Below are 11923 nucleotides of genomic sequence, written 5' to 3'. Positions count from 1 at the left end.
TTTCCTTTTTGTTAATTTTAGGACCAATTTGACCAACTATTGTAATTTCAAATTGACGATTCACTCAGACTTTTACATTTATTGTGTAATAATACAATTGTTAACGTTTATAATTGTGATTATTATTTCAAAAGATATGAGTAAAATAGTGTCAATTTTTTTAGAGTATAAAATTAAAAATTAAATTATAATATAATGGTAGAACACAAAATGATATTATTTAATCATAAATTATTACATTATTGACTTTCGTAATTAGAATGAGTTTTAAAGTATACATGAATATGAATATAGGATGAGTTATAAGAAATTATAATGCATTTTTTGAGTTTCTTAGTTTATACGTAAAAGAAAAAGGAAATGAGTGAAATGACAAGAATGGAGTGAGGAGCCGTATGGTTGTTGCGAGAAAGCGAAGCAATGGCATTCAAAGCAGGAATCCAGAGCGGGAAAGTGGGCCATAAACGTTCAGATCCCAGTTGTCAAACCAGGGTTAAGCAAACCCTAGTAAATTTCCAACCCCACATTTCAAATTTAGCCAACCCCATTTCTTCGCATATATAAACTCCCAGACTCACATTCGAACGGGAAAAGGCGTCTTCATAAACGCCGCCCAAAACCATTTATAGGGTTTTCTTTTCTTTGCCAAGAAAATGAGAGAGTGCATTTCAATCCACATTGGTCAGGCCGGTATCCAGGTCGGAAACGCCTGCTGGGAACTCTATTGCCTTGAACACGGCATTCAGGTAAGCTTTCAAATGATTTTATTTTCGGCTTCGGCTTCGGCTTCGGCTTGGGTTGTAATGCTTCTTTTTTTCTTCTTTTTTTTGTGTTCAGCCCGATGGGCAGATGCCGAGTGACAAGACCGTTGGAGGAGGAGACGACGCCTTCAACACATTCTTCAGCGAGACCGGCGCCGGAAAGCACGTGCCTCGCGCCGTCTTCGTGGATCTTGAGCCCACCGTGATCGACGAAGTCCGAACCGGCGCGTACCGGCAGCTCTTCCACCCGGAGCAGCTGATCAGCGGCAAGGAAGACGCCGCCAACAACTTCGCGCGTGGCCACTACACCATCGGAAAGGAGATCGTCGATCTCTGCCTCGACAGGATCCGAAAACTCGCCGACAACTGCACTGGTCTCCAGGGCTTCCTTGTCTTCAACGCCGTCGGTGGCGGCACCGGTTCCGGCTTGGGCTCGCTTCTCTTGGAGCGTCTCTCCGTTGACTACGGGAAAAAGTCAAAGCTCGGTTTCACCGTTTATCCTTCGCCTCAGGTTTCGACCTCGGTGGTGGAACCCTATAACAGCGTCCTTTCAACGCACTCTCTCCTTGAACACACCGATGTTGCCGTGCTTCTTGACAACGAAGCAATCTACGACATTTGCAGGAGATCACTTGACATTGAACGCCCTACCTACACCAACCTTAACCGTCTCGTTTCCCAGGTATATAGTCAAAACTTTTTTGAAACGAATTTTCAGTCGTTGATTCTAACCGTTAAATAAACATCGAAATGATTAGATTTTAATGCTTGATTAAAATTCAAATCATTGGTCTTCATGTGAAGGTTTTGAGTTTCTGATTTCATGAATGTGTTTGAATTGACTTAATAATTTAAATTCGAATGAACCTGGATTTCATGTAATGAATTTCTCCATGCATTCCCATAGTTATAATTTGGGTGTCAAGGAGATCTAGCTCAATTGATTGACTAAGGTTCATGAGTTCTTAAAGCTCTTGATGCTTTCTTCTGTCTTTCATTTCTACGAATAAAAAAAAAGGTTAATAATTCGGGTGGCTTAATATTTATTAATTTTGATAAGTCTAAATCTTACTAAAATCTGATTGTTACGATGAACTGAATCTTAATCTGTTTGATTTTTTTAAAAATTTAAAAATTTGCAGGTGATTTCATCCCTCACCGCCTCGTTGAGGTTTGATGGAGCACTGAACGTTGATGTGACTGAGTTCCAAACCAACTTGGTTCCTTACCCTAGGATCCATTTCATGCTTTCCTCATACGCCCCTGTTATCTCTGCTGAGAAAGCATACCATGAACAGCTTTCCGTTGCTGAGATCACCAACAGTGCCTTTGAGCCATCCTCCATGATGGCCAAGTGTGACCCTCGCCACGGCAAGTACATGGCGTGTTGTTTGATGTATCGCGGCGATGTCGTGCCGAAGGATGTGAATGCTGCAGTGGCCACCATCAAGACCAAGAGAACCATCCAGTTTGTGGATTGGTGCCCGACTGGGTTCAAGTGTGGTATAAACTATCAGCCTCCAACCGTTGTTCCTGGAGGTGACCTTGCCAGGGTGCAGAGGGCTGTGTGCATGATTTCTAACTCCACCAGTGTGGCTGAAGTGTTCTCAAGGATTGATCATAAGTTTGATCTCATGTATGCTAAGAGGGCATTCGTGCACTGGTATGTGGGTGAAGGTATGGAAGAGGGTGAGTTCTCGGAGGCTCGTGAGGACCTTGCTGCTCTTGAGAAGGATTATGAGGAGGTTGGTGCCGAGTCTGGTGATGGAGATGATGATGGTGAAGGAGATGATGATTATTAGAGTGTGTCAAATATCTCCTATATCGTGTTTGATGATTAGAGTGTGTCAAATATCTCCTATATCGTGTTTGATGATGTGCACTTTTTCGTTTTCTTTTGGACAAAGTTTTATCATGTGTGGTTTTTGAATGATGATTGTTAATCAATATATGTGCTATGTAAGTTTCTATAATTTTTCGCTTCTATTATCTATATTTTCGGTCTTGTCTTCGGTGTTTTTGTGATTCATCGTTTAATTAATAATCGTTGCTAATGTTTGAGAAAAAGGCAGGGAAAAAGTGGGTCTGCTCGTGCCATTGTTGTGAAGAAAGTGGCAAAACTTATTCTATTTGGGATCTCAATTCTGAAGACAGATGGTAGAAATGCCATTTGGTGGGGTCCTTTTTGTTGGTGGGTCTTCCATCGTTGTTTATGTGTAATTTAGAATGTTGTAAACTAAACTTTAAATATTTGATACAAATTATTAAAAGGAACACGAAACTATACTTCTACATAGAAACTAAAAATTACTTTTCACCAATTCAACAGTATGGGTGACAAATCGATTTGTCAATTCAATTAAAAACAATTTCTGGTGGTCCTGCTGCGTCAACAGACTGGGAACTTTCTTGCTGTTGCTGAAAGTCAAGCATTTTCTCAGTTTCCTTCTCGTCAGCAGCAACTTGAACCTTTGAAGGTTTTGCCGATTTGATTTAGTTGTTTCAAGCTTGATTTCTTTTGTGGTTTCTTGGTAGCTTGTCTGTCCTGTTTTTGGTTTACTATTGTCAACTTTTTCAGTGTCAAAATCATTAGGCACCTCGTGACCAGATATATTTAAATCTTAAGAGTGATTAGAACAATCATAAGCATCCTCTTGTTTTTTAATGGACTTAGAATCAGCAAAAGCATTATCTTCTCCAACACATGCAACCCCATTGCTCATGACCGACTTTGGGGATATGTAGTTAAAAGAAGTTTGAGAGGGGGAGCTAAAGCTCCTGGGTGCCCCTCCTATATCTATATGTCCATGTATGACTAAGATATCAAGAATATGTCTAAATTTCTTTAGAAATACTTTTAAGATAAGAAAATAAGAAAAAAAAATAAGATGAATTTTTTCATAAGCTAAAATAAGTTTTTCATTAATTAATTTATAAAAATTTTCTTATATAACTTATCTAAAAGATGAGAGGTCATCTACAAATTAATTAATGATTAACTAATAAAGATCTAATTTTAACTTATGGAAAAATTTAATTTATTTTTTTCTTCTACAAGTATTTCTAAAGAAATTTATATCCAAACAAACTCTAAATCATATCAACTTTTCAATCTATTTGTCCTTAAATATATGACTAAAATATTAAGTCATTTGGACTTTCTAACAAATAATTAAAGACATTTAAATTTTTTTAACCAAATATAGGTTTATATATAATTTTTGAGAGACCTTATTATTATTATTATTATTATTATTATTATTATTATTTCACTCTTAGGGCTATCTTCTTTCTTCTTATTTTCATGTTTCTACTTTCATAAGTCCATGATTCTCTCACTCTGTGTTTGCATGTTCTCAATTTCTCTTTCTCTACATTTGTAAGACGTTTTATGTCACTCTTGCACACTAAGACCAAATGGGAAAGAAAACTTTTTAAAGAAAAATATAGGCCAAATTAAACATTTATGTGACAAATTAAACTTTTATTATATGGGTCCAAAATTAACTTTTAACCATTATTTGAAAGATAATAAAAAAATTACAATATTATAATATTCAAATATTTTTATTAATATTAAATGTTAAATATTTTTATCAATATTATACTAATAAAATATTCAAATATTTAATAACATTTTAGTCTTTTATTTATTACTATCTTTCAAATAATAGTTGAAAATTAATTTTGGACCCATGCATTGAAAGTTCAAAAATAATTTGTCCCATTAACTAATTCCACTTACATTTTTGTCTCTAAAAGCTCTCTCACCCACTTGAGACAATGACACAAGGTGTCATGCAAATGTACAAAAAGAAAGAAAAATTGAGGATATGTAGGTAAAGTGAAAGAATTGGAGACCTACAGGGATAGAAACATAAAATAGGAAGAGATAGATTTAAGAGTAATCTAGATGAAATCCATAAACACTAAATGCAATGAAAGACATAAATCCTAATTGTAGAATTGAATCCAACCTTTGAAGACTTATAGAGTCAATAGAGACTTGCAAAGGCAGAGAGTCCTAAAAAAGGTAGATAGCTATCCTGAGGGCTTGCAAAGGTAAAGAGAGAAATAAGGACATGAGAAAGGCATAAACATAAGAATAAAGAGAAATACATAGACTTAAGAATAGAGAAAGACCTGTGAGAAAAGATACACGGTGAGAAGAAAAAAAATCCAAGGAGAGGATCGAGAAGTGAATGCGGCAATGATGAAGTGCGATGGAGTAAGAGTGCAATATACAATGAAGTGGGAATGCAAATATATAATGTGGGGTCTGTCTTAAAGGTGGAAAAGCAACAGGATGGGGAAATGCAAAATAATGTTGGGAATTTTTTTTCAAAGTAATTAAAATTAAAACAAACACATAAAAACAACATAAACAAGGATTTTGACTAAACCTTAGGAACTTATCTATTATTCTTTTAATATAAACTGCATATGGTATTGTAAAACTCAGAACGAACTGACCAATATGACCGGGAATCAAGCCATGACTGATCCAATCAAGTTGTCATATTTGATATGCCAACAAATGAGGGCAGATGTAATTAAATAAATAAAAATAACATTAGTAATGCTATAAAACTTAGGTTGAACTGAGCAATTTGATTGAGTTCCAAGCCTGGGACTATTCCGATCAAGTTATTAGATACAATATGCTAGCAAACGGGGACTGATATAGTTAAACTAGATGAAAACAAGATTGGATTGGTAAAGTTCGATGACCTGATTGTAACTTGTGGTTGGGGGCAAAAAAGATAAAAAAAAAAAAGAAAAATCTTTCCAAGTTTCCAAGAGATAAGAATAAGAATGAAGATCTTGACGACTAGATGTGCATTGTGTTATGTCTTCTATATTTGAAAAGGTAGCAACATGAAATGAAGAAAGAAAGGAGGAAGGGAGCCATGAAGTTCACAATTCAAGAGTATGTGATACTATGTCTATATGTAGACAAAGCGATTTAGGATTACACTTAAACAATCAATAGGATTTTTTGGAGTTTATATTAGTTATATACTTTAAACGAGAATGAATTAGAGGAGGGATGAGACGGTGGGATAATGAAGCTCACAGGTCAAAATATGTGCGACGCTGTAACTATGATGTAAACAAAGTAATTTAGGATTATCAATATACAATCAAAATGCGTCCTTTAAGTTTATATATACTTTAAAAGATTGCCACATGGGTTTGTATATTAAATAATTGATACACAATTATAAAAAAATCTTAATATTATAATTAAATTTATAAATATAAATATATAGTTGCACAAAACCAAAATGTTGGTACATTATTATTATTATTTAAACCAATTATAGGTTTAATATCAAATTAGGTCCATGTATGTTAATTTATTATTTTTATTTTATAGGACATGATATAGTTATATGTCAATTTATTTTTTTAACTTATTTATTTTATATTTTGTAGTTGGCTTGTCATTTAATGTAGATGTAATTATATCAACAACAGTTTAATTCTGATTGGACTACTGAACCGTGAATGAACTTTATTAATTTAAATAACCGGTATGAACTTTACAAGTATAATCAATTATTCTTGCCTAAAACGTGTGTCCAAAGAAATCTTTAAGTCTGAAAAAAAAAGTACACTATCCCTTCCTTTTACTCGGCCTTTCATATATATCCCCAGCTTCTAGCTAAATAAAATCAGATATAATAAAATAGTAAAATATATAATATTTCATCTTTCTTTTGTTTTTCCCTGTTCAGGGGACAGAAGAAGCAGACATAAGTTCACCAAAAAATAAAAAAACAGACAAAAAAAACATAAAGGTGAATACGTGTTTTAACTTCTAATGCAGGTTCTGAACGGAGAAAAAAATATATATTATGTTGGATGAAGCACTTATTGTCAGGACCGAAAGTTATAATCGATAAACAATAATACAATTTTATATTTTCAAGGATTTTTAAAGTCATACATAATCTAATTTAAGATATTTCAGGCATCAAAGCTACTAGAACTGAGTTAGTGGTGAAAGATTGGTAAAGCTTATTCTTTAAAGTTCAAATTTCATAATTAGCATTGTACCCTAAAAAAAATCCAATTAGCTTCTTCTTGGTCATTGTAACCATGAGTTGGAATTTTATGTTTAGTTTGGCAAAGGAATCTTACATTCAACACATCCCAGGCAGTTGACGCAGTTTTGTCGGGTAGTTAGCATGCACAGACTAACTCAAACTTGAAAGTGATGCTTAATCTTCTGTGATCACTTTATTCTATTCACATTTCACAGCAAACTCAATGAAATAATTCAGAGCAAAACAGCAGCTTAGATGTTGGTTTCAACAGCGTCCAAGCTTTTGAACGAGCTGATTCTCTATTTCAATTCTCTTATTCATGAGGGTAGCATACTTGGAAACCAATTCCTGATCTCCAGCACTCACTGAGAGTTTGCAGCTCAGAGACGTTTTCTCCAATTTGTGCATGTACATATCAGATATTGGTAAAAACCCACCCTTCTTGTTGCAGAGCCAGCCATGAGCAGCTCTCAATGCAGCTCCAAGTGAAGCTGAATCTTCACCAAATTAAAGAATTTTTAATACTTAATTAGTTTAGTTTATCACTTAACAAGGAGAAGAACAAACTTTCACCATTTTACAAATAAAAAAAGTATTTGCAATAGAAATATAGATATACATGATGTTTAGAAAAAAGGAAAACACTGCGTGACATGTAGTGTAAACTTAAAACTCAACAACTTAGATCAAATCTTGTTTAAAGAGAAGCCAACACTTTTTGTTCATATGTCAATAGGAATCTCTCAAAGGGACAGGACAGAATTCGGAGGTATCTAAACGTAATGTAGATAAGTGGATCAAACAAACTTTCACATCATTAAGAGTGTCTAGAGCAGAAGTTGACAAATTTTGCTTACCAGGTCTTTGAACTGTATAGACATCACAACCGAAAATTGATGCTATTGCACTAAGGATGCAATGATTTGCTGATGCTCCACCAGTAGCTATAATTTTCTTTGGAGGAGAAGGCATTCCAAATCTTTCAGCATGAGCCCACATTGAGAGAAGTTGACCCTCAATTAATGCTCGTACCTGTAATTTGGCTTATTGGTCAATAGAAATGTTTTTTATTTAGGATTTCAACTACGTCAAGGAATTCCCATGTGATTTCTAATCTCAGATGCAGGATCAAACTCCTCCACTTCTTTTTCCTTCAGTCCATCAGGAGTGCCTGAGAAATTTTCTATAATATAGCGGTGGAAACCAACTGAGACAATAAAAAGTTTGTTAGTAACTTCTTGAGGCAAAGTCAACTGATTATTCAGTACAAGTACTTTATTGGTTGCAAAATTAAACAGCCACCTTGAAGAGGAGGTAGAATTTCATGCTCCTTTTAGTAGAAACCTAATTTTCCACCTATTAATGAAAAAACATTGTGAGAAAGGAGAGTGGATAACATAGGAAGAGTTCGTGATACCCACCATTTAAAGGTTGTGTTTGCTGCAGAAATTTATTGAAAACATCCCAAGATTTGTCTGCATAGCAGTTGCGCACATCTGACATTTGAGATAGAGTCCAGATTTAGTAATTACAAGAACCATTTATATAGGTTTATAAGCAAACAAACAATATATTATATATGTACCAGACAGATTCACAACAACAGTACCTTCTCGGGTAAGGGACCCATTTTTGTATACCAACATTACCATGTAACCTTCTGCATCAACCTGATTAGGGAAGACATGTCCCTCTAATCCTGGATTAGGATCTTTAGTGATCATAAATACCTGAGATAAGCCAGAATTAATTACAACTAAAAGCAAAGGTGTTAATAAACATTTTTCTTTAAAATATATGTTCAATACTAGAATGGAGAGCATAAAATGGGATTTAATTATAGCTTCTATTGGCAACATATGCAGCTGCTGTAATTTCCAAAGTAACAGCATGAAATTTGGACCAACAAAATAAACATAACACTATGCATCTTAACCTACAGTGTCACTGGTGCCGAGGCTGATGGCAAGATCTCCTGGAATATTTAGGGTCAAACCTGCAGATCCAAAATGGTTAGTTTTTTATATGAGCAGGCAAAATATAGACAATATGAAATATTGTTGGATAAAAATAGTACTTGGCAACTAACACTACGAATGGAGTTTTGGATTTTCCTGTTTTTTTCTCAGGAAGGGGGGTTGATTTTCATCATTCAAACTTTGACATAAGTATATAATTAAATCCCACTAGAAAGAATATACAAAATCAAAGGTAAATGATAGAACATGTTAATGAAGAAATTATGGCACCTGCCACACTATTGGGATTGTCTCCTGACCATTGAACAACTAAGCAATCCTTGTTAAAGTGATACCTAACAAAATAAATAAACATCACTCATCAATCTAAGTATTTTTTTACACAACTCATGCAACAAATAAGTAGATAAAGAAGAACCATAACAGTTTTATATTGTAATTTAAACAAAGATTTCACTGCACATTCAATATGTCATAACTCACAAAACAACATAGACCATTTTGGCCAGCAAAGGGTTGTGGAGAAATTTTATATCCTTATAACGCAACAATTGTTGATACTTATTGCATATAGATAGCATACAAATGGCTTCGGAGGTCTGAAAAAAAAATGAAACAGAAAATGCAGATTATACAGAATTATATTTTGTAAGAAATCATATCTAAGCCATGACCATGACATGTGGGAGATAATTAGAGTAATTTGGCTGGCAATTATGCAAGTGGTGAATATCAAATTGAAAAATATTCAAATTTCAGAATAGGAAAATTCTCATTGTACAAATAAACATCAACTCCAGCATATATTATTTAGCTCTCTAGGTTCTAAGTTAGTATGTTACCCAAGTGTTGACTTGATTTGTTGCGAATTGGTGTACTATAAAATTCATTGGAAATTGATAGTACATTAGCTTCTAAGCATATAACAACCTGTCTTAATTTTTCTCATATTCCAAAAGAAAACTTAGTGGAAAAAAATGTCCAACAAACCTCTCTACAAAATATGGAGCAATATTTCCAGCTACAGCATAAGCAGGGGCTAACTCTCCAAGTTTTGACTCCAAACCAGGGGCAGTTGCCTGCAATCACCATTAGAATCCACATACATTGGTTAAACAAGAACTTCAAAATAAATAGTCACTAAACCCCCGCCACACATAGAGGCACAACAAAAACCAAATCAACAAGAGTTAATAATATCAATATAAACCTCAAGTGCAACTTTAGACCAGGACTTTATATCCATTAAATTCATGCCTGCACCATCAGAATGATCAATGGCAGCATAAGCGCCAACGAGAAGAGACGCGCCATGAAGGAACTAACAAGCGAGATCCTTTCAGTGCTGCTATAAATTTCTGGCCGAGTATCAAATATCTTCTTAATCTGTGGGCCAGTAAACCTCTCATATGCATGAGATCCCGTGACATGAACCAACTCCAAGGCTCCCCCAAAAGCCTTCTCTATAGCCCTACACTCAGCAGTGGTGCTAGAATCCATCCAAATTGGGGATTCCTTAATGGAAAAAGCATTTTCAAGCTGATCCAACAATGGCCTCTTAGGATCCAATACACACTACCATGTTGTTGGCCACTGCCAGAAACAGCAGCAACCTTGGCAAAATCAAAATTTGGTTTTGAAAGCTTTTGAAGCATTAGGTCAAGAGCTTCCAGCCACATCAAAGTGGGTGAAACGATTCTGCCATTGCCAGAAGGGTCTCTGTATACCCCATCTTTGGTTTTGTAATGGGGCAAGTCGGAATCGAAACGAACAAGCTCTGAGGCTACGATGTTGAGGTTGGAGTCCAACACTGTGGCCTTTAACGATCTTCAACACAATAAAAATTGAAATTTTAATTTCAGCTTTTACATGAAATTGAAAGTGAAAAAATTATGATGCAATTGAGGGAATTGGACTTACTGGGTGGAACTGTCGAATCCGAGAAAGTAAGAATCCTGAGGAAGAGATAATTCGGGCATTGGATGTTTTCACAACACTCAGTGCAGGGCTGATTTTCGAAATGGCCACATTGTGATTCATAAACGAGTTTTACAGCGCTGATTTTGGATTCGATGATAACAGATTTGGATAAACATGAAACAGAATCATCCCATAAGTTGGGATTCGAATCGTCTCCCATCCAAAACAAAATAATTGGAGAGTATCAACTAAAAGAAGAGACTTTCGGATCAGATGTGGCGTTTAGACTAAATTAGATAGTTATTCATAAACTCACCCTTTCACATTTATGAAATATTTTTTTTTGAAATGTTACTTATGATAATATTTTTTTTATGGGTTAGTTTTTAATTTTTTATATTTTATTTTTTATTTATAAAATATTTATTTAATTTTTTATTATCTTATATTAAATATGTTATTTTATATTTTTTAATTATTTTAATAATTATTTTTATTAAACATTTATAATTTAATAAATTAATTTAAAAAATTTCTACTGCTAATTTTGCTAATTTTCCGTTGCTAATTAACTTTTAATTAATTTTGCCCGAACCTAATCTTTAACTTACGAAAGAAATTTAATTTATTTATCATCTTATTTTCTTTTCTGTTAAACACTTAACAAGTTTATTCAAATAAAGTCTACGTGCAGAAGAACGATAAGTAAGCTTTTCACTCTCATTATTTTCTTAATTAAAATATACAACTATAAGGATAACACTCTCGTTGTTTTCTTAATTAAATGTCCTTAATAATAGTTCCTCTCTCCCTCTCCAGGAACATTTCATACATATCCAAACTAGCAATTTTTTTCTTTCAATCGTATTAAACTACTTTATTCTTATCTTTATGTATATATTTAATCTTCTTAACCACCTCCCTTACAACCCACCATATTTTATTTATATCTCTAAATTGAATTCAAATAGTTTTAAAAAGAATTCTCAATAATTAAAAATATCTTATATAACAATTTAAATTTTCATTGTAAATTTAAAATATAATTTATATATTTTAAAATATTTATTTATTATGAATTTTAAAATATAAAACAAATTATATATTTAAAAATATGCATTTATTGTAAACTTTAATTATAGAAAAATAAACAAATGTCTTGTATAATACACAAACTAAAATACTAATTACAAATAAATTATAAATTATA

General features: G+C 33.7%; 1 protein-coding gene and 1 pseudogene across 1 annotated transcript; one reads left to right on the top strand and one right to left on the bottom strand.

The window, feature by feature from the left end:
* The first annotated feature begins 574 nt into the window (after positions 1-574).
* LOC114415200 (tubulin alpha-1 chain-like) lies at positions 575-2766 on the top strand. Its single transcript, XM_028379791.1, has 3 exons — positions 575-746; positions 838-1443; positions 1904-2766. Exons 1-3 carry the CDS (start codon positions 654-656, stop codon positions 2561-2563), a joined length of 1359 nt encoding a protein of 452 aa, XP_028235592.1. The 5' UTR covers positions 575-653; the 3' UTR covers positions 2564-2766.
* Positions 2767-7164: 4398 nt separating this feature from the next.
* On the bottom strand, positions 7165-11005 carry LOC114415199 (annotated as a pseudogene).
* Between the last annotated feature and the right edge of the window lie 918 nt (positions 11006-11923).

The sequence above is a fragment of the Glycine soja genome, chromosome 6 (assembly GCF_004193775.1).
Source record: "Glycine soja cultivar W05 chromosome 6, ASM419377v2, whole genome shotgun sequence".
NCBI classification, from domain to species: domain Eukaryota; kingdom Viridiplantae; phylum Streptophyta; class Magnoliopsida; order Fabales; family Fabaceae; genus Glycine; species Glycine soja.
Note: the sequence above shows the minus strand (reverse complement) of the source record. Positions and strands in the feature narration are given on the sequence as shown.